Source organism: Megalobrama amblycephala, linkage group LG4 (assembly GCF_018812025.1).
Source record: "Megalobrama amblycephala isolate DHTTF-2021 linkage group LG4, ASM1881202v1, whole genome shotgun sequence".
Classification (NCBI taxonomy): domain Eukaryota; kingdom Metazoa; phylum Chordata; class Actinopteri; order Cypriniformes; family Xenocyprididae; genus Megalobrama; species Megalobrama amblycephala.
The window spans coordinates 23,194,919-23,218,556 of record NC_063047.1 but is presented as its reverse complement, the minus strand read 5'-3'; the positions used below and the strand labels follow the sequence as shown (position 1 = coordinate 23,218,556).

At 38.4% G+C, this 23,638-nt stretch overlaps 1 protein-coding gene across 1 annotated transcript; it reads right to left on the bottom strand.

The window, feature by feature from the left end:
- Positions 1–8,731: 8,731 nt before the first annotated feature.
- On the bottom strand, positions 8,732–22,204 carry LOC125267087 (myosin heavy chain, fast skeletal muscle-like). Its single transcript, XM_048188391.1, has 41 exons — positions 22,099–22,204; positions 21,925–21,961; positions 20,329–20,547; positions 20,098–20,241; positions 19,861–20,017; positions 19,727–19,754; positions 19,445–19,550; positions 19,210–19,302; positions 19,027–19,090; positions 18,835–18,933; positions 18,649–18,752; positions 18,430–18,568; positions 18,048–18,166; positions 17,811–17,960; positions 17,555–17,725; positions 17,164–17,464; positions 16,990–17,054; positions 16,805–16,892; positions 16,191–16,308; positions 15,983–16,106; positions 15,743–15,879; positions 15,394–15,649; positions 15,059–15,301; positions 14,776–14,952; positions 14,210–14,355; positions 14,004–14,094; positions 13,527–13,916; positions 12,332–12,458; positions 11,984–12,102; positions 11,701–11,897; positions 11,434–11,617; positions 11,163–11,328; positions 10,908–11,032; positions 10,494–10,802; positions 10,169–10,372; positions 9,961–10,086; positions 9,701–9,871; positions 9,498–9,602; positions 9,278–9,373; positions 9,051–9,182; positions 8,732–8,842 (listed from the first exon to the last, which is right to left on the bottom strand). Exons 3-41 carry the CDS (start codon positions 20,533–20,535, stop codon positions 8,828–8,830), a joined length of 5,793 nt encoding a protein of 1,930 aa, XP_048044348.1. The 5' UTR covers positions 20,536–20,547; positions 21,925–21,961; positions 22,099–22,204; the 3' UTR covers positions 8,732–8,827.
- Between the last annotated feature and the right edge of the window lie 1,434 nt (positions 22,205–23,638).

The window sequence follows — 23,638 nt, the reverse complement described above, 5'->3', positions numbered from 1 at the left end:
GCTGAAGTAAAAAATTTCAGCCACCTGTGCCTCCTTTACCTTGTACGTGAGAGGCAGTCTGGACAGACCGTCCACATTCCCATGCAATTCCGACTTCTGGTACTTGATGTAAGGCCCACCTTTGCATCCTACTGGCAGCAAGAGAGGGAATGCCATGGTGTGGGCCCAAAATTGCAGTGAGTGGGCGATGATCGGTCAGCAACGTGAACTTCCTTCCAAAAATATACTGATAGAACTTACGCACTCCAAACACAATGCTCAATGCTTCTCGCTCAATCTGAGCATAGATTGCTTCTGCTTTGCTCTGACTCCTGGAAGCACATGCGATTGGCCTCTCTTGACCATTAGGCATGATGTGGGACAAGACAGCTCCCACACCATATGGGGAAGCATCGCAGGCCAGCTGGATAGGAAGAGCAGGGTCAAAATGAGTGAGGGCATTTGATCTTAAAAGTGTCTCCTTTGCTCTTGTGAATGACTCCCGGCATTCAGAGGTCCACTTCCAATTATTCTCATGACACAACAATTTGTGCAGAGGTTTCAGCAGCGTAGCGATATTTGGGATGAAACGGCCATAATAATTAAGTAAGCCGAGGAAAGACCGCAACTGGCTGACATTTTTGGGCACTGGAGCATTTACGATGGCTTTAACTTTCGATGGGGACGTATGCAGACTAGAGGCATCAATGACATGGCCTAGGTACTCGACTGAAAATGGAAAAATTCACATTTATCCTTATGCACTCTCAATCCGTATTCTTTCAGTCTCTCGAGGGTAGCATCCAGGTGCTGTAAGTGTGACTCTTCATCTGAGCCAGTCACTAGAATGTCATCTAGATAACACATGACTCCTGGAAGCTCTGCAAGGATTTGATCCATCACTCGCTGAAAAATGGATGGAGCCGAGGTAATTCCGAACTGTAAGCGTTTGTAACGAAATAGGCCTTTGTGTGTATTGATGGTGAGAAGTTCTCTGGACTGTTCCTCCACATGCATCTGTAGGTATGTTTGGTTGAGATCAATTTTGCTGAATTTTTGTCCTCCTGTCAGCCCAGCAAAAAGGTCATTAATGTGAGGCAAGGGGTATTGTTCTGCTGACAACACTGGATTTACAGTGACTTTAAAATCGCTGCAGATCCTTATAGCTCCATCCTTCTTTATAACTGGAACAATAGGTGTTGCCCACTTACTCACACTGACTGGTTCCAGCACACCATTCTTCAGTTAAGCTCGCCTCTACTTTAGGTTTGAGTGCATATGGAAGGGGCCCCGGACTTTAAGAACTTTGGCTGGCTTCCTGGCTCCACAGTTAATTTCACTTTGATTCCTTCCATGCTGCCTAACTCCTGTTTGAAAACTTCAGTGTGTTTTTGAAGAACATCTTCAAGATCCAGTGTTTTAGGTGTCATCATATGTATGGCTGGCCAGTCCACCTTGAGTTGCTCCAGCCAGGAACGACCCATCAACGAGGGGTAATCACCCACGACCACATACAATGGCAGTTTTTTTTGTTTGTCCATTCAGTCCAACTGTTACTTGGGTGAGTCCCTTCATGGCCACTGATTCCCCAGTATAAGTTTTAAGGACCACATCAGGCAGTTTGAGTGGCAGGTGGCTCAGTATTTCGCTGTATATCGCATCCGACACCAGCGACACAGCTGCACCAGTGTCAATTTCCATTTTCACTGGTTGTCTTTCCAGCAGCACTGTGACCTTATAAGCCTTGGTTCCACCTGCGACAGTGAGCACATGCAAGAGAAATTCCTCATCAGATGTTTCCGTACCCTCTTTGTTTTCCTGCCCGACTGCAAATATGCATTTCTTTTGTTTCCTTCTAAATACTGTTTTTTGCTGCATTTTTTTCTTTTCTGTTTTATTTCTACATGCACGCTCAATGTGTCCCTTTTTCTTACAGCTGCGGCATTCCATATCCTTAAACCAGCATGAAACAGGTGAGTGTCCAGTCTTACCACAACGGAAACATGGGCCTTTATTTTCAGTTTGTTTTTCAGTCTCCATCTTGTACACTTTCCTGTTTGAGCTCAATTGCTGGGCTTCCTTAGCAGCCAATTCCATAGACACACTCAGCTCAATTGCTCTTTGTAGTGTCAGGTTGCTCTCGGTTAACAGCCTTTTTTGTATGCCCTCGCAGTGGAGTCTGCATACCAATCTGTCCCGAAGTGTATCGTTGAGCACATCACCAAATTCACAGTGTTCAGCTAATTTTTTTAGCACTGCCACAAACACTGTCACAGTTTCCCCTTCTAGCTGATTTCGTCTGTGGAACCGAAATCGCTCTGCAATTACTAAGGGCTTTGGGGAGAAATGTGCTTTAAGAGTGATCACTATTTGATCATAACAATTAAAACCTCTGTTTCATCCTCATTTAGCTGCAAAAAATTGTTTGCCATCCACCTCTTGATATCATTTACACATTTCAATAACACATCAGATGAACCAGTGGTGTCAAGCCTTACTGGAAGGTAAAACTGGGAATTGTCTGCATAACAGTGATATGAAATGTTATATTTCTGAAAAATGAGGGCCAAGGGAAGCATATAAAGGGAAAACAATAAAGGTCCCAAAATTGATCCCTGGGGCACACCACACAAAACGGGTGCAGATGACGAGGAAAAATTCCCTAAATTTACAGAAAAAGTCCTATTCTCGAGGTAAGAAGCAAACCATTGCAATACAGTGCCTTTGACACATACCGTAGATTCTAGTCGTTCAAGAAGAATGTTATGGTCAATGGTATCAAATGCCGCACTCAGGTCCAACAAAACCAGCACAACGCAAGAGCCTGAATCCAGAGCAAGCAAGATATTATTTGTGACCCTCAACAGAGCCAGATTGGAACAACCAGATTGGAACATGTCCAAAATATTAAAAGAATCCAAATAAGACTGAAGCTGTGAAAACACTACTTTCTCCAAAAGCTTAAAAGGCAGTTTAGAATTGGTCGATAGTTACTGCACATTTCCGGTTCAAGTTAAGGTTTTTTTCAACAGAGGCTGCACAATTGTTAACTATAGCTGTTACCATAGGACTAATGGTAGAAAAAACATCCTTAAAAAGACGAGCTGGGATAATATCTAACTTGGAACCAGAACACTTCATAGTAGAGATTATATCTGCTAACTGAATTGGAGAAACTGGTTGAAAGTTAGACAGACAACTCATAGGGCAGGGCAGTTGCAATTGACATGGTTCAGAGTAAACAATAGAGCATCTAATATCATTAATTTTTTGAGTGAAATGTTTTAAAAAATCTTCACAAAGGCGTTCTTCTCTCATTTAATTTATACAAAATATGTAAAATGATGGTTACTTGAGTTTATAGTTTCACTGTATTAATGTCAATTGTCTGTATTAGTGTTTTATATTTTATTTTATTTAATATATGCTTTATTTAGAATTGTCCAATATATGTTCACAATCACTTTGAGAAAATGTAATCAGCAGAGCCGCATATCTCGTCCTGCTGTCTTCTCATGTGATATCGATGCACTGTATTCTCATCAGCCTTTTGGTGCTGTTTGTCCCTGTCTTGTCCCAGGCCCAGTAAAGCAACTTTGAGTGACCATCCACCTGATCTCTGCCTGAATTATTCCATCCAGCACACACACAGTCACACATATACAAATCATGCAGTTAGCTAACAATGCATTAGTTTAAACAATGTATTGATTTAAAGCAGATACAATGAGCTCAATGAAGTAAAGAATACATGTTAACAAATGATTAGGATATAGAGAAAAATTTAACATTGGTGCATGTTGATTCAGTTTGGATCATCTGAAGTCCTGTCAGGAGTTGGAGTCCTCTGGAGTCGTCTCTTCACTGGTGTTGGGACATCTGAAGTCCTTGCCGGAGTTGGTGCCGTCTTTTCACCGCTGTTGAGGTATCTGAAGTCTTCATATTAACCCTGTAAAACTCAAATATATAAAAAAAAAAAAAAAAATTGACCTCTCAGATATTGTTTTAGGAGGCCTCTGATGTAGAAATTAAAGATTTTTCAAATTTTTTACTTTTTAGTAAGTTTTTAGGGAAATGTAGTATTGCAACGTTGGGCCTAGTTAGGAGCAGAATTTCTGTATTTGTGCTCACTTTGTCTGAACAGATACAGAGCATTTAAGCATTCATTTGCAGGGTTGATTGCTTACATAGCCCCATAACAGTATATATCATGAGTAATAATCACACAACAATCATATTTTTTATGAATAAGCATTTATTAATAAAAATATTGAAAAAAAATTGTATTTAAAAACTTTTTTTTCTATCACTTTCAATGTGGTTTGAATGAAGTCTGTTTTACAGTGATAGATAGTCCCTAAGACTGTCCCTAAATTCTTTTCATTTGAGAAGCACAGGCGAACATTGCACTTGCTACAGTGTGTTTGTGTATCCATTACTGCAGTGTCTACAGCGTCCGCTCTTCTTTACTGGGAAATGTGCAATCATGTCTTTGCGTACATCCAGTGGGGGGTATTCCGATGACATCTTGGCATTCTGAAATGGAAAAAGTAAAAAAATAAGTGAATAATACAAATGGGTCTTTTATTGTAGTAGATAAAAAAAAAAGCAAATGGAAAATAATTAGCATAGATGCTGTTCATAACGTTAAGCAAATATAGTCATGTGCATTTGATCTGATATAACTGGAGTACAAGGATATGAGATGCATTATGTGAATGCTTGGCTAAAGAGATGCATCTTTAATCTAGATTTAAACTGGGAGATTGAGTCTGAACCTCAAACAGTATCAAGAAGGCTGTTCCAGAGTTTGAAATGTGAAATGCTCCTTTAGTGGACAAAAGCCCTATTCAGAAGGGATTAGTTGTACATGGGGAGGTGGGGTAAAGTAATTATTACCAGAGCTTCTCAGTGATTTTAGTCCAGTCCGAATGTGCCATCTCATTAATCATTATGGACAATTAGCCCTATTCGGACGGGATTAGTTTTACGTAGGGAGGTGGAGTAAAGTAATTTTACCTCAGGATGTCTGTAATATTAATTGGCCAATTCGCACGGGACAAGAACTCGATTTACGCACTGCCGTCACCTCCCTGTCGTCATGTGGGTAATACATTTCTTCCTGATACAATTTGCAAAAACACATATAATCAAAATATATTACCTATAAATAACAGTTAGGTCCGATTTATTAATTAAATTCTGATTGGATTATGATAGTAATAGGCACTTAGCTAAAGATAAAATTAGTTTTGTGCCTCTGACAATTGCTTCGATCTTCTTTTTGCTCTGAATGGTATGTAGAAAATACTTGAGGTTTGCAACAGACTTGTCCCACCACCTACAACACAAATGAATGTTTCTTCAAGTGCTTCAATGCTTGAAAAATGCACAGAAAACTACTTTTAAACAGGAAATGACAGAATTTTACCATACATATTTACAGCGGGTCTATTCGAACTGGATTAGTATTACCTGAGGTAATTTTTCTGGACCTTTTTACAGAAGGTAAAAGTCGCCGTAATCTTTACTGACATTGTCTGTAATGATTACCGAGATGGCACATTCGGACGGGACTAAAATCACTGAGAAGCTCTGGTAATAATTACTTTACCCCCACCTCCCCATGTAAAACTAATCCCGTCCGAATAGGGTTTATGTCAGTAAAGATTATGGCAACTTTTACCTTCTGTAAAAAGGTCCGGAAAAATTACCTCAGGTAATATAGGCCCGCTGTAAATATGTACGGTAAAATTCCGTCGTTTTGTGCTTAAAAGTAGTTTTCCGCACGTTTTTCAAGCGTTTCATGAATGTTTCTTCAAGTGTTTCATGGAAACACTTGAAGAAACATTCATTTGTGTTGTAGGTGGTGGGACAAGTCTGTGGCAAACCTCAAGTATTTTCCACATACCATTCAGAGCAAAAAGAAGATCGAAAGCACTTGTCAGAGGCACAAAACTAATTTTAGCTTTAGCTAAGTGCCTATTATCATAATCCAATCAGAATTTCATTAATAAATCGTTTGACCGGACCTAACTGTTATATATAGTTTATATATTTAGATTGTATGTGTTTCCGCACATGGTATCAGGAAGCAATGTATTACCCACATGACGGCGGTGCGTAAATCGAGTTACCCCTCCCACTTCTGCTAGTTTTACTGAGATGTCTTATCCATAGACTGTAAAAAAAAAAAGATGGACGCCGCGACGCCGCTTCCTTCCATTGTAATGAACTGAAGCCAAAATGGGCCGACGAATGGGTGCTGACACGTTACGCAATACGTCAAAAAAAAAAGAAAAAAAAAAAGCTTGGAGCCTGGGCATGCGCAGAAGGAATCGTCAGTGGAGCCCGGAGGCGGAGTCGCGGTATCAAACTTCCACCCAGACGACTCCATCATCATTCATGTATTTTAAATAAACTATAAAAATTATACAATTTTAAAATTCTACCTATAAAATAATAGGCTATTCTGTTTTTAGAGCAATAATATTTTTGAAACAGCAAATTCAGTAGATAAACTCAATATAATATGCCACTAGAAACAACTCTAAATCGTCAGAAACGGTCCTGCCATTTTAAATCAAGTTCAACTAACGTTACAGGAGATCGATTGTTGTAATTAGAGTAGGCTATCATTAGTTTTGTCCTGCTAATTATTATTTTATACCCATAAAAATAATAAGTAACTGCCAGATAATGATCACCTGCTTTTTCCCGACATGGTTAACATTAGGTGTGTTATCTTAACTAATAATATTTATTAATTAGCTTATAACGCCCACATTTAATGTTACAGAAAAAAGTTAAGTGATCCGTCAGATCCTGTAGGTTGGTTAGTACAGTTTACTCTTGAACAACTCATTTTGTTGGTGTTAAATAACAAAGAAATCGAAAATTAATAGTTAGTTATACATCTTCAATCTCCCCTCGAAGCTCCGACAGTCCTCAGACAAGCTGTCAATCAACTGCGAATCATGATGACACGCCCCGTTTTTATAGCATCAAATTGCTAGCTAAAATCTAAATTATCACAAAAACGAACAATTGAATATATATCAGCGTGATAACAACTACCTTAAATGACCAAAACCATCTTTCAGAAAGTTTTATTTGAAGCAGAATTTATTTTTAAGTTTTCACTGAAGTCTCATTCGACTGCATTGAGAGGGCGGGGTTTATGACCTGTACTGCATCCAGCCACCAGGGAGCGATCAAAGAGCCCGCAGCTTCACTTTTCAGGACCTATGAGACACACCTGGTCTTATCCCATTAATATAGAGTGCCCCAGGGATGACGCATTTTTGTAGGCAAAACCCGGAAGCGAGTTAGCATTTTAGGACTTCCGGTTCCAACGCCGTAAAGTCTATGGGTTTTTTGAATGGGTTTTTGCTAAATCGCCTGAAATAAGGTCTGTGGTTAACAAAGCCTCTAAATACTTTCACGTTTTGATCCATGACATAAAACACACCAGTTATAACCCACTTGTGATTTTTTTAAACTTTTACTGTGTCTTAAAATCGGCGGTTAACAAGCTTAGCTAACAAGTTGCTAAAAGGGACTACTTCCTTTGGCGGGGACTTTAGACGTCATCACTAAAAACGGGACATTTGGACAGCATTTCTCATGAAAAAGTGGAAAAGTATTCATAACAGCACAGATCATAATCAGCGAGCATGTTTTTAAATAGAGTTGTTTTCTAAATAAAGTTTGAGGAAGCTTGGTGGTGACGAAGTTGATCCGCGACCATGGTGTGCTGTAGTCCGTTTATAGCCTACTGTCAGCCTTTTATATCTGACGACTTTATTTAGGCTTTAAAATCTATAAATGTTCTGTTAACTTGTAAAGATTATCTTGATAGACAAAACGTGTAAGTGTCATAACCCTTTGTTAAACACAGAGCTTATTTTCTGCGATTTTCCAAAAGTCTATGGGAAAAATGCATAGGCTTTCAACCGAGGGAAGCCGTGCGCCGCTAACTTCCGGGTTGGCCTACAAAAACGCGTCATCCCTGGGGCACTCTATTACAGATGTCCTGTGGTAAAATTACATTACTCCACCTCCCCATGTAAAACTAATCCCATCCGAATAGGGCTTTAGATATCCGTACTACCAGAAGCCCTGAGTTTTGTGATCTTAAAGAGTGTTATGGATTAGGGCTGCAGAATATTGGTTAAATACACAAGAGCTAAACAATTTAGGGCCTTATAGGTCAGTAGCAATACTTTATAATTGTTACAGAACTTAATAGGTCTATAATATCTCACATTTGTGAGATATTATAGACTGGATGTGACTGAGCCATCTCTGGCTTATTCGGTGCTTGGTGTGTGTGAGCGGTGCGTGATACATCTGTAGAGGCTTAATTGTGCTAACTGGAAGGCTGGTTTAACAGAACATTGTACTGTATGGTCTGATTTTTGTAATGGTGTTAAGTGTTAATTTGAATAGCATTGAGGTTTAACTATTTAAGACTCAGAATACTATTTTAAACTGCATTGAGTAGAGTATTTTCTGAAATTGTTTGAGGAAGATAACATCAATCCAGGGTGGAAACTTTATAGCAGAAATGTTTGTGTGAATGCATTCAGTAAAGATGAGTATTACATTTTATTGAAACCTTTTTAACTTTTATGGAACCTTTAAGAGTTCAAATTTGGATTCAAGACACTCTTGATAATCAGCAGTCTTATGATGTGAATAATAAGTGTATCTTATCTTAAGTGTAAAAAAAAAATCACACAAAGTCTTATTTGCTGAAATATACAGGTTTATTAAGAAAGGTACTTTTACATTAAACATTCATATTATATGACTTCAGTAAATGCTCCTTTCAAGTTTTAAAGATTTATTCTTCTGTGACCTGGGAAAGAAGGAAGAGGCAAACAGCCTTATTAACAAAAATGTGCTCCACTTTACATAATGAAGATAATACAGATGTGCAAATGTCATACAGGACATGTAACATAAGCAAAATTATCATAGTTCCACTATACTTCTGCTAAGAAGTAGTTCATGTATTTGGATAAACAATTTGAATAATGAAAAAAACATCATCTACTCAGTCTAACCTTTCCAGCATCACGGCTCTTAACTCTGAGCTTGTTGACCTGAGACTCAGAAATGTCAGCACGCTCCTCGGCCTCTTCCAGCTCATGCTGCACCTTCCTCAACTTGGACAGGTAACCATTAGCTTGCTCCTCCTAAAGGTTTTATATATATATATATGTGTATCATCAAATTAGCATTCAAATATAAATAATTACAGTGTCAAAATGTTCTATTAGGTTTTACATACCGCCTCTTCAGACTGCCTCTTGTAGGCTTTGACCTTCAGCTGCAGTTTGTCAACCAGATCCTGGAGTCTGGCAACGTTCTTCTTGTCCTCATCAGTCTTCAAAAAATACACATATTTATTAGATTAAGTCCTGATCCTTTACTAAAAAATAGGCATTGTCAGTACATACAATATTATATGGACTCTTGTCTGAACAAACTTATAAGGAATATAGTCATACCTGATAAGTGAGCTCTTTCACTCTCCTCTCATATTTGCGGACACCCTTAACAGCATCAGCTCCACGTCTCTGCTCTGCTTCAACTTCAGTCTCAAGCTCATGAACCTATAGTAGAGATTATTTTTAATCAAGCAATTTATTCATAATTTATCACAATATAACATACTTAACATTGCCCACATCATAACTACAGAGAGGCTTACTCTGGACTCCAGTTTCTGGAGTTGTTTCTTTCCTCCCTTCATGGCCAGATTCTCAGCCTCATCCAGACGGTGCTGCAGGTCTTTCACTGTGACCTCCAGATTCTTCTTCATCCTCTCAAGGTGAGAACTGGTGTCCTGCTCTTTCTTGAGCTCTTCTGCCATTAATGCAGCCTTTTGCATGAATGCAGAAATTCATTAGATCCATATTTTTTAAGTACACACATGTCTTGGTGAAGCATTTGACTGCTACTGTTACTCACATCAGTGATAGCCTTCTTGGCTTTCTCCTCTGCATTTCTGGCTTCCTGTACTGTGTCATCAACTTCACTCTGGACATGAATAAGGTCAGCCTCAAGCTTCTTCTTGGTGTTCAGGAGACTTGTGTTCTACAAAATGATAGGTAACAGTATGAACATTTTGAATGATGCTCTCAATTTCCTTAATTTCAAGGAAACAATATACACTTACCTGAGAGTGCAGCAGCCCAACACGCTCGCTGATATCCACCAGCTCTTGTTCAGCCACTTTGCGGCTTCTCTCTGTCTGCTCTAGAGCACCTCTCAGCTCCTCAATCTCAGATTGCATCAGAGCGTTTCTACGCTCCACCATGGCCACCTGCTCCTTCATGTCTTCCTGTCCTCTCTGGGCATCATCAAGGTGCAGTTGGGCATCCTGAACACAACAAAAGCTTTACACTGAGCTTTTGATGTGCTTTCTGTTGGGCTTTACATAACACATGTTAGATAATAAAAAAAATATTAATACATACCAAAGTCAAAAAGATGTCACATACCTTGAGTTGTCCTTGAACGTTCCTGAGCTGTTTCTGGGCCTCAGCAGCCTGGCGATTGGCATGGCTCAGCTGAATCTCCATCTCATTAAGGTCTCCCTCCATCTTCTTCTTGATTCTCAGAGCATCATTCCTGCTCCTAACTTCAGAGTCCAGAGTGCTCTGCATGGATTCAATGACTCTCTGGCTGTTCCTCTTGATCTGCTCCATCTCCTCATCCTTCTCTGCAAGCTTCCTGTCAATCTCACTTTTGACCTGGTTTAGCTCAAGCTGGACACGAAGAATCTTGGACTCCTCATGCTCCAGGGTGCCCTATGAAATATAAAAACTGCATTTAAATATCAAAATGAAAATATATATTAACAACACAGTAAAATGGTTCTAGCAAGAATTCCATATTGATCTTCAGATACTTACTTCAGCCTCCTCCAGGGCAGTCTGAATCTCTGCCTTCTCAGTCTCCACTGTCTTCTTGGCTTTTTCCAGCTCATGGATGCCTTTCCCAGTCTCACCTAACTGCTCTGTCATATCTGAAATCTCCTCTATAGAAAGAAAAAAAATATATAATCTTTATCATAATAAACATTCATTAATCATATGTGCTTACTTTTTAATGCTCACTGAGAATTAGAACATTGAAGTTTTTTTCTAATTTAACGGTTTCATTCTTACGCTGCAGATTCTTGTTCTCTCTCTTGAGGGTCTCCAGTTGATCCAGACTTTCTTCATAGGAGTTCTTCATCTTGAACAGTTCAGTGCTGAGTGAACGAGCCTCTTTCTGAGCACCTTCCAGCTCTGCCTGACCTTCCTCATATTTCTGCTTCCATTCTGCCAGGACCTTTGGTGGAGATATTTCAGAATCGAGTTTGTTTAAAAAATGATGAACACAGCCCATTCCAGCAATACTTTACAAAGAGAATATCATATGACTAAAATTGTTTACCTTGTCAAAGTTCCTCTGCTTCTTGTCAAGGTTAGCAGCCAAACCATTGGCTCTCTCCACATCAATCATGAGGTCCTCCACCTCAGCCTGGAGTCTCTGTTTGGTCTTCTCCAGAGATGCACATTTGGAGTTCACTGCCTCAACTTGTTCCTCTGCCTCTTGCAGACGCTGAGCCAGCTTCTTCCTGTTAAGTAACACACATGACTCTGAATTCTAATCTATTAAATAGCTTTGAGAATTGGGAATATTATTCAATAATATACATACTTGGACTCTTCAAGCTCCTCAGTGCGCTGAATGGCATCAGTTTCATATTTGGTTCTCCATTGAGCAACCTCGCTGTTGGCCTTTGACATTCCCCGCTGCAGCTCAGCCTTTGCCTCCTGCTCTTCCTCAAACTGCTCACGGAGCAGGTCACAGTCATGACGGGCTGATTGTACAGCATGGGCTAGTGCGTTCTTAGCCTTGAAGACAAAGTCACATAATATTAGCTTGTCTCTACAATATTTTAATTGACAAGTATGTGTATGTATTAATTATGCTGTATTACCTTAACCTCTTCTTCAATATGCCTCTTAAGCTCCTCAATTTGCTGAGTGAAAGCTTGTTTGCCTCTGGTGAGCTGAGAAACTAGAGCTTCCTTCTCCTCCAGCTGACGGCCAAATTCACCTGTATAGATTTAGATTCACTGTGTCTCTATCAGTTCATTTCAAAACAAATGGATGCAAGATTTTATCAGTCAACATTAAAAAATGTCCTCTAATAAGACTTTGTTGCAGTCAGAAATTTGCTGGTGAATATATATATATTTTTTATGATTATTGTTAATTATTGACATTAATTACTTTAGATATAATATTGATTTGTTCATGACTGGTCACAATTTGTCATTAGTTACCATTTTCAGTTTGAAATCTTGCTCTTTGAGCACTGAGATCATTTATCTGGCGACTGTTCTCATCATTCTTGGACTTAAATTCACTAAGTTGGTCCTCAAGTGTGCGGCACATCTTCTCAAGGTTGCCCTGTAAATACAAAAGTCATTAGATATTTGAAAAAACTTAAAAACTTGTTATATGTGACCCGTGCTGGCAAAATGAGTCATAATGAGCACATTTTCAATTGAACTCATTTCAAAATCAAATGAGTTATTGCTAGAATCTCTATTTAAAAAAACCTTCAAAATGATGTATGATTTCTTGGAAACAGACAAAAAAAGACTTAGCTATATCTATTTGAAGTCGATAGAGTTAGCAAAGTCAATTTTGAGAAAAAGCTAGTTAAAGTTTTCTGAAAGGTTCCAAAACAAAATCACCTAGCAAGCATACCTTAAGATCCCTGGTAATACCACCAAATTTGGCACACACCAAGTCAAAACCCACATCTATTGGTGAAATATATATTCAACTTTTTTTCCATGATACCGCAATTGTTTGATTAACATTAATGAGACAGACAGCCTATATATTAAGACCTACTGTCTTAACACTGATCTAATATAATGTTACACATCAGATGTTTTCCCCAACAGTTAACCAAACATTCACTTAAGACATAACAGATAATGTATGTGTGAATACACACCAAGACAGACATTTTGAAATACTGTAAATCTGTGTACATGTGTATGCGCAGTCCGAGTCGCATCTTTGTGCTCATGCTTTGGATCTTTCAGTCAGTGCAAGTAAGATCATTTTGCATGAGTTTGAAAATCACATTTCATTGGTTCAGACTCATGCAATCAAGAATTCGCTATGATTAGTCACAAATTTGGAATGCTTCGCTTTACAACGATATCAAACTTGTGCTGAGGGGAAGTACCAGTCGTCAAGAAGCCAGGAGAGAAAAACTGCAATTTTCCATGATTATTAAAACAAAGGAAAGATCTAGGAAGGTACACCTCACAGAAAATGTACAAATAAAAGATAATTTTAAATGTTTAATTACTATTTTGAGCATTGGGATCACTAGACGAGGGTTTAATAAACTCATTTTTGTAAAAACCTCAAATTCAACCAAAATCTACTTTTTTCACTTGTTTTGCCTGTAGCTCGTGACACGGGTCACATATATTCTTCAGAATATTTCCCAACCTTTGCTTTGGCAACAGCTTCCATGTTGCTGGAAAGATCATCAATCTCCATTTTGTATTCACTCTTCTCCTTCTCAAGCTTCTGCTTGACACGCTGCAGGTTGTCGATTTGCTCTCCCAGCTCGGCCACACTGTCTGCCTGCTTCTTGCGTAGGGCAGCAGCTGTAGCTTCATGCTGGAGGGTGGACTCTTCAAGATCACGACGCAGCTTCTGGAATTCAGCTTCACGCTTCTTATTCATCTCGATCTGAGCAGAATTGGCTCCTCCAGCCTCCTCAAGCCTCTCACTGATCTCCTCAAGTTCCCTGGAGAGATCAGCTCTCTGTTTCTCAACCTTGGCACGAGCAGCACGCTCAGCCTCGATCTCTTCCTCCAGTTCCTCAATGCGAGCCTATGGTGGAAAGTAGTTCATTAGATTTAGGGTGATAATGTATTTGATCATAATGATCATAATGTTTGAAAAAAAAAATCTAAATACCTGAAGCTCCTTGATCTTCTTTTGGAGTTGAGCACCCAGAGATTGTTCATCTTCTATCTTGCTGAGCAGCTGGCTTGTTTCAAAGTCTTTCCTGTGGGTGTTCAACAATAAGTAGTTTGTAAAAAAAAAAAAAAAAAAAAAAAAAAAAAACGATAAAACAACAATAAATGTTTTCAATGTTTTCAAAGATTTCATGCTTTAATTACTTTTTTATTTTCTCATCAGATTGCTGCTTGTCATTCTCCAGGTCCATGATGGACTCTTGTGATAATTTCAGGTCTCCTTCAAGCTTTCTCTTGGCTCTTTCCAGGTCCATGCGGAGCTTCTTCTCTTGTTCAAGGGAACCCTCAAGCTACAGGAAATTATATATAAAATATGTCCACAGCAGAAAACAGTTAATTTGATGAATTAATGTGTTCACACGTACATATAATTAGATAGAGTAAAGGTTATGCCTATTTGGTGAGCTGTCCGGAGAAAGAGTTCTGAGCTTGAAGTTTGGCCCGAACCTAGAGAACTCCCCCCGGTTGTAATAGGAATTAGTTAGAACTAGAAGTGAGGAGATGGGTTGGTGGAGGGATGCTGGTAAACTGTTAATGAACAGAGGTAAGTGTGCTGTATATATACCTCTTATCGTTAACTGAGTTGATTAACTGAATGCGCTCCTCTCGTGTTAATTAGGTTAATTATCTGAACGTGCTCTTCCTGAACTTTGTTAATAAAACATAATTTAATATCATTAATAAAACATCATTTAATATCATTAATTTACATCATCAACTTGCTGCTCAAGTTTTGTCTTGGATTTTGTCAGGGTGTTGACTTTGTCCTCCTCGGCCTGGAGATCATCCAGTGTCTGCTGATGTGCCTCTTGGAGGGCTTTCTTCTCCTTCGTAAGCTTGGCAAGGCTCTCATCCTGAGATGTCATTTCCTCAGTCAAGTTCTTGACCTGTGTGATTTTTTGTTGTTGTTTCAAGTGAGCTTATATTTTATAATTTATATTCTGTATCAGTATATAAGACAGAGATTAATTCTAATCTTAAAGCAACTCCAACCTTATTCTCAGTGGCATGTTTCTCCTTCTCCACTTTGGCCAAGGTGAGCTCCAGGTCATCAATGTCTTTCTTCAGCTCAGAGCACTCATCCTCCAATTTCCTCTTTTTGGCTGTAAGTTCAGCATTGATTTCTTCCTCATCCTCCAGCCTCTCAGTTGTCTCTTTGAGTTTAGCTTCAAGCTGGATTTTGCTCTTGATCAGACCCTCACACCTCTCCTCTGCATCTGAGAGATTCTCAGTTTCCTGTTAGTAAAATAGATTGCTATTTGATTGGAAACCACATTTGCTCATTTTAATGGAGCCAAAATTCAGTCAATTAAAGTAAAAATACTCACAGATGCTACTTGCAGCTGCAGATCATTTTTCTCTTGCAGCAGTGATACCATCTTCTCTTCAAGCTCCTTCTTTTTGGCTTCAGACTTAGCCAAAGCTTCTTTGCATTTTGTAAATTCCTCTTTCATGCCCGACAGCTCCTTCTCAGTCTCGGCACTCTTCAGCAGAGGCTTAATCTTGTAGTAAACCTTCATCCATGGCCAGTGTTTGACATTCATGAATGAGCGGACGTTGTATTGGATAGTGTAAATGGACTCCCTGTGAATAATTCATCATTAAATGACATAATTATCATTATTTACTGTTTACACAGTTATCATTGATGTCATTTTTATTTATGACAATACTCACCTCCTCTCCGTCATTTTCACATACTCCTTCCTCATCACGTAGCCACGGCAGAGAGCCTGAGTCATTGTGACCAGAGCAGCCAGTTTCTCATCACGCATCTCCTCAAGAGTACCCAGAAGACCAGCTTTGAAGAACACCTGAATTTATGTAAAACAATAAATCAAAAGATATTGATTTAACCTGTATAGGCTAAATGATCATAAACAGTGAATCTTTGAAAGTTCACTGCTGAATATGAACCTTTGTGTGTCCAAATCTGTACTCATCATGAGGAACGTCGATGGATCCCAGGAGTTTCTCACTGGCCTTCTTGTTATCCATAAACTGTCCTTCAGGGATAACACCAGCATTCAGCACCTTGTATCTGTGGAAAATAGATCAAAATACTTCATGTCTTTTCAATAGGAGCCTCCTGCAGGAAATGGTATTTTCATTTGGTCTAATTTACCTCTGCTTAAAGTCACCATATTGGATTCTGCTGGGGAAGCCCTTTCTGCAGATTCTGATACCCTCCAGTACACCATTACACCTCAGCTGGTGGATAACCAGGAAGTTCTCCATGAGACCTATAACGAACAGTTTACACCATGAACTTGGTAAATTAACTTCATGGTAATGGCCTAATGGGTATGACAATGTTGTATGTTTGGTCTTGGTGGAATATATCTGCTTCGCTGCTGCTTTTATTGCTGCTGCTGCTGCTGCAGCAGAGTAAGTACGGGACTTGCTACTGCCAATATATACACAACACGCTGCTGTGAGTAAGTAAGAGATGCTGCTGCTGTACAATATAGTGTACATGAATTACCCGTAGCAGATCTATACAGGTGGAGCTGGGGAAGGTGGGGGGGTTTCTGAAGCGCTGCTAAGGCAATGCTACCCAAGTATTTTGATGGTTGAGCACGCAAGCTCATTGGCTACTGATACAGTAGGAACCAATCAGCTGTACCCTATAGATAATGATGTGATTACGAGCAGGTTGATTTAAAGGACCTTTTTAACCTGCGCCATCTAGAGTTTAATGACAGAACTTTGTATATCTTAAGCCTTTTAATACTTTACCTGGAGTCTTGGACTCATTAGGAATCAGACAGCGCACAAAGTGAGGGTGAGTGCTCCTCAAGTTGGTCATGAGTTTGCCCAAGTTCTCCTGTGGAGAATAGAAAAGGGTTGGCATGCTTTATATTTCTTTTTTTTTTTTTTCCTCAAGTACAGCAATATTGCTGTGATGTCATCTTTATACTTACCCTGAACTGGGAAGACACAGTCTGCATGGATCCACCCTTCTTCTTGCCTCCCTTTTTAGTAGTATCTATTGAGATACAAATATAAAGCAACATGTATAAATGCAAAAACAAGAAAAAAAAAAGAAGCTTGATGAAATTGTTTTTTTTTCTCTCTCTCTCTCTCTCTCTCTTTACCCTCAACAACAGGTGGGTACAGAGAAGCCAGCAGTTTGTTAGAAGACTTCTGGTACAGCTGCAGAACAGATTCATTCAATGGATCCTTGTTCTTGTCCAACCAGCCAGTGATGTTGTAGTCCACTGTTCCAGCGTAGTGAACCAGGGAGAAGTGGGCTTCAGCCTTGCCTTTGGCAGGCTTTGGTTTCTGGAAAGCATTGTTTTTGCCAAGATGCTGATCGTACAGCTTGTTCTTGAAGGAAGTGTCTGAAGCCTTGGGGAACATGCACTCCTCTTCAAGGATGGAGAAGATACCCATGGGCTGTTTATAAAAGAATGTTGTTTATTACAAAAAATATGTCATTTTGAGAATAGACAGTGGCATTGAATAAATTCATAAACCATTAAAAACCTTCTCAATGAGCTCAATGCAAGAAGCCAAGTCCATGCCGAAGTCAATGAACTCCCAAACAATGCCCTCTTTCTTGTACTCCTCTTGTTCCAGCACAAACATGTGGTGGTTAAAAAACTGTTGCAGTTTCTCATTGGTGAAGTTGATGCACAGCTGCTCCATGCTGTTGTACTGGAGGAAAAAATAACAGAAACATTTACTGACTTCTGAATATGATTCAATTTGACATAAAAAGAAATAAAATAATCATTCTTACATCAAAGATCTCAAAGCCAGCAATATCCAGCACGCCAATGTAGAAATTTCTTTGTTGTTTTGTGTCCAACATCTGGTTGATACGAATGACCATCCACAAGAACATCCTCTCATAGATAGATTTGGCCAAGGCGCTAACTGAGTTGTACACCTGTAGAATAGATATTTAATTCTGCTTCTGCAATAATTAGCAGGTTTTTAGGTTGAACACATGGACATGCTGGAAATGTTACTATACCTGTGGCACGGTCTGACCTTTGGTCACAAACTCATTTCCGACCTTGACTCTGGGGTAGCACAAACCCTTTAGCATTTCAGCAGAGTTCAATCCCAGAAGGTAGGCGATTTTGTCAGCCTCTGTTAAATACATTTTAAAATAAATAATAAAGCTCTATAGAGTCTTTTGTGTATGTGTAAAATTATAATAAATCAGGAACCAGATACTTTCATTTTTATTTTTTAGATGTATTGATATGCACAGCAATGCACACTCCTAATTTATATTTACACTAAACATTTTACACTCAGTCAACGCAGATGTTACTATTTTAAAGCCCAGGATAAAACAGAAGCACTAAGACTGGTCTCAAGATATATTGCAAAAAGCACACAAGTCTCACCCTCATTGCCGTCAGGCTCAGCCTGCTCCTCACGCTGCTTCTGTTTGAACTTCATGTTACCATGATGAAGCACAGCTCCAGTGAACTTGTAGATGCCCATTTTCTCCTCACCAGTGAAACCCAGAATGTCAATAGCATCCTGTAAATTACAGAGAAGAATGAGATTTATGATTTGCCATTTATATAGAATAATTCAATATTCAAACAGAAATGACTCACATCAGTAGCATCCAGCTCCACTTTATCATCAATGCTGGCCACTGTGATCTGACCCTGACTGCACATGGGGAAGTCATAGGGGTTGGTGGTGATGAGCGTCATTTCTGTAAAATACTCAGTATTGTAAGATACTCTTTCAAAAAATCTATCTTGCACTGAAACACTGAATGAAATATGTGCACCTACCAATCAGCTCAGGCTTATGGTTGGTCATCATCTGGTAGAAGATGTGGTAGCCTCTCTCATCTGGAAGCTGGAATGACACTCTAGACTTCTCCAGCAGATCTGTTGAGAGAATGTACTTGAGTCACAATCATCTAAAGAGTGACAGACAAAGACAAATGTGCAGGATGGATCAATGAAATCGTGTCCACCTACATGTCTCAATGTCAGCACTAGCCAGTTTTCCAGATGTACCGAAGTGAATTCTGATAAATTTACCCTATTTAAAACAAAATAGCATAATACATAAATAATAATAATCTCTTTATAGAAAACTCTGTATAGAAAAATCTAACACAACTGACCATCTGTACTGTAAATAAACAGTGGTTAACTTACAAAACGAGAGGAGTTGTCATTTCTCACAGTCTTGGCATTACCATAAGCCTCAAGCAGAGGGTTGGCAGCAATGATCTGGTCCTCAAGAGAGCCCTGTGATGTTTGAAGGGTTTTCAGTTATTTAATATTTCATGTCTAAAGACTGTTTGCATTTCAAAAATTCACATATCATATAGTTTGTGTAAATCAACATCTTCAAAATAATATATATGACGTTTTGTATCTCATACAGTACCTTTATTTTACTCTCTTTCTTCTTTTCACCACCTGATACTGCAACTGTGGCAAAGTACTGGATGACACGTTTGGTGTTCACAGTCTTTCCAGCACCGGATTCTCCACTGGTTTATGAGAGATTAGAAAACAGAAGATTAAAAGACATGTAGACTGTTCAAAGTATATTCAGAAGTTCATTTCTATATTGTAATTGTAAATATCTCCTTAAAGATTTGTCATCTACATTATACTTTCAATTTTTAATTTTTGTCATGGTCTGAGATTAAATGAAAATACTTACGTAATCAGGACAGACTGGTGTTCTCTATCTGTTGATTGTAATTTGTAAAATATCCAGTAAATACTTCTTATATTAACAGCATCATCTATTTCACCTTAATGAATTCTATATAATTCAATACCATAATGTCTTACCAGTCTGCATAAACTGATAGGCGTTGTCAGAGACAGAGAAGATGTGGGGTGGGGCCTCCATACGCTTTTTGCCTCTGTAAGCAGTCACCACTTCTGGATCATACACTGGGAGCATCTTGTAGGGGTTCACAGTTGCACAGAAGAGCCCAGAGTAGGTCTGAAATGAGTAGAGAAGTGGTCAGATTGCAACAACACAGACAAAACTTAAATCCTGTTTTATGTTGTTTCAGAACCTACGTAGATCATCCATGCAGCATAACGCTCTTTGAGGTTATACAGCACAGAGGCTTCATTGAGATGGGTCATCATGGCCATGTCCTCAATCTTGTCATACTTGGGAGGATTCATTGGGTAGACATCTTCTTCCTTAGCAACTCTCTCCTATAAATTTGATAAATTAGATAATAAAGAAAACAATGTAACAAGTAATTTAATGAGCATCTACAATGAATGGAATTTAAAACTCACCTCCTTAGTGTCAAGCAATTCAACTGTGACTTTGCCACCATCTTTGCTCTTGATTGTTCCCTTGAGGTACAATTCTTTCTCATCAGCCACATAGCAGGCAGACTTGGCATCAAATGGTTTGTTCTGAGCCTCGATTCTCTCCTTCTCAGGCTTACGAAGGTAAATGGAAGCCTTGCCATAAGCGGCCATCTCCGCGTCCGTACTCATGGTGGCGGCTTACTAAAGAGAAAAGAGAAAATTATCCATAAAATGTTTCATAAATATTCCATGTAACAATAAAGGCAAGACTCATGAAATGAAACACATGAATAGTGTTAGGAAAGAGACATATTATTAAGTTTAGACTTACACGAAACAGACACATAAAACAATACTATAAAAAATTTAGATAGCAAGCAAGCAGGTAAGGTGCCCATTAAAGGCAAAAATGTCAATTGAATATGTCTTTCTGGTGAAATTGATATGCTGTTGTCGGGGGACAGCACACAGTACAATATGAATTGTGGTATATATGAAGTTTCAGTTCAATACAGAGATTCTCACTGTCGATTATGAGTCTCACTTGTGGACTTTCTGCTCGAGCATCCTCCGGCTACGAGGATTAATGGAACAGACATTAAATTACATGTGTGTACTCAATAATGATCACAATACCCTATTTTGGGTAAAAAGAGGAAAAATAATACCTCTCTCTTAAGAGAGTTTTTCTCACTGTAGATAAGTGTACTGGAGTTTTTTGTTTTTGTTTTTGTTTTTTTCTCTCAGTGAGTGCATAAAAATTCCTGACAAAAATTAAGAAATTACTGTCACAGATTTTTTATCATAATTATTTAATATTTTATGATGAAACTTTAGACATTTCTAATGATTTATATTTATGCAAATGTCATCATGGATTATGATAGTGACACTGCATGCCAATTTTGAATTTAATCAGACCAACAGTTCTGTAGTTAGAGTCAATTTCATGTTTTGCTCTATTATACCATCATCAGTTTGGCCCTTTCCTGCTTCTTTTTCTGTTTCAAAAGAAATGTGTCAAATTTGGTGACAATATTTCATTTAATTTAAGAGTTATGGCCACTTATATTTATATGCACATAAATAGTTGACATATACAGTATATCAAGACAGAAAATTAGGTCATAGGGAGTAATCGATTCAGCATGAGTTAAGATTTTTCTTGTTTCTTACAGTTGTAAAGTTATTAGCATGATTGCAAGTATGGACAGTTTGTGATGCTATAGGGGGTTTGAGTTAGAGACTCCACATTTGCTGTGCTTCATGTTTAGACTGTCCTCAAGTTTTGTGCTAAATTTGTATAACTTTCCCACAAGAGTATCTATGGGCTCTTATAGACTCAAAAGTGAGAGAAGAAAAACAGAATATAATAACAATAAATAAACAAATACAATAGGTGCCTATGCTTGGCCCCTAAAATCCTTAAAATCATTAATACATTTAAACATATTTCTTTGTAAATAAATTACACAAGTTTTTTTAAAGCAGCATGCTTTACCAGTTTTCATCTATGATACAGCCTATAACAACTGTTTTCCTCTACCCTAATCCACACACTGAATCAAACTCACTTGCCTTTTGTCCTGAGAGACCAGATGAAATTTTCACTACCCTTGAATTAAAAAAAAAAAAAAAAAAAAAAAAAAAATTAAAATTTATTAATATAAATAAAAAACAATTACTTTAAGTACAGATGCATAAGTGATGATGATAAAATGCCTTTCAGTCACAGTCAGCACAGGCTCTTACCACTGGATGGAACTTCTGAGGTCTTCTCTGCATCTCTTCTGGTCTATCCTCTTGGCTTTTATAGAAGTTGTTCATGCACACCAAGCAGAATCTATACATGGGCATATATTCTGATATATGATGAGCTTTCTTGAACCAATATTAGAAATTTATGGACAGACTTACAGACATCCTATCTGATGGAATCAGTCATAAGTCAAACATTTATTTCTTTATTGCTTAAACATGTCTCTGACTACTGTACAGCTAAGGTCACAGCTTCTATCTCAAAGTTCATGTGTTATTATTTATTTTTAGTCTATTAATATCTTACATTGACATATGACACACACTGAAGTAAATAAATCCTTTTTTGGGAAGAGGGTACATTTGGAACTCATGAGAGTTGGTATATGAATGACCCTTAGCTTTATGAATGACCCTTGGCTGTTATGTACTGTATAGGCACATTTTGTTTTTTTAAAAAAGTGCTTAATACAACCACATCACAATAAAGTTAGTTCCACAGAGTTAAAGCAAGAGTTGTAGTGTGATTTTCTCACTATTTATTAAAAACAGTGATGATTAAAAAAAAAAAAAAAAAAAATCAAAAATTAAAAGTATTCTTAAACAGTATTTGTTTCTTCCTTTTTTTTTAAATCAGAAAACTTTTCACCCATGACAATTCTTGTAGCAGGCTATTGTGTCAGCATATATAGTTTAAGAATGCACAAGAATATAGAAAACACATAATAAATGGCAAGTTTCTTTGTAAAAGAAAGCCAGTGGTGCTAAAAATTGGCACATTCCCATACTGCAAAAATCCCTTTGTTACTATTTCTGCAAATGTTCAAAGGTTACATGTCTTGGTCTTCAACAGCCACAGTCTAAGCTTCAGCCACATGGAGACAAAAATGAGTGTGAGATTCAAAATCACAATATGTTCACCACTGGGTGGTCAAAGCCAGCAAACAATGCTAATTACAATGCTGTAAACAGAATATCCCATCTGTCACCTCTCATATCTCTCATTGTAAGTCATTAACAACTAGTTGTTCAGTTTGGTTCCATACACTACTAGACTTGTAACCACCCAGAGTACCCTAGCAACTTCATAGCAACACCCTAGCAACCGTGTAACAACACCTTTGAACCACTCAGAGAACCCTAGCAACCACCCAGAACACCCTTCATATATGCTACAAAACCCTAGCAACCACTTAGAATACCCTAGCAACCACATAGCAAGACCCTTGGAACCACCCTGAGTACCCTAGCAACCACATAGCAACACCCTAGAAACCACTCTGAGTACCCTACCAGCCGCTCAGAATAAAATGCTCTGATACCAACAACCGATACCACGCAGCGTGTACAGTACAGTGCTCGTCAGTTGTTGGTATCAGAGCATTTTAATGAGTACGAGTACACAAGCGGAGTAACGGGCCCAATACTGGTATCAGTGCATCCCTACTTGCTATAAAAGTATGAACTATCTGTCAGACAACAGAAGGTATGTAGTAGATTGTGTACAAAGATTTTTCAGCAAAGTGTTTTTTGA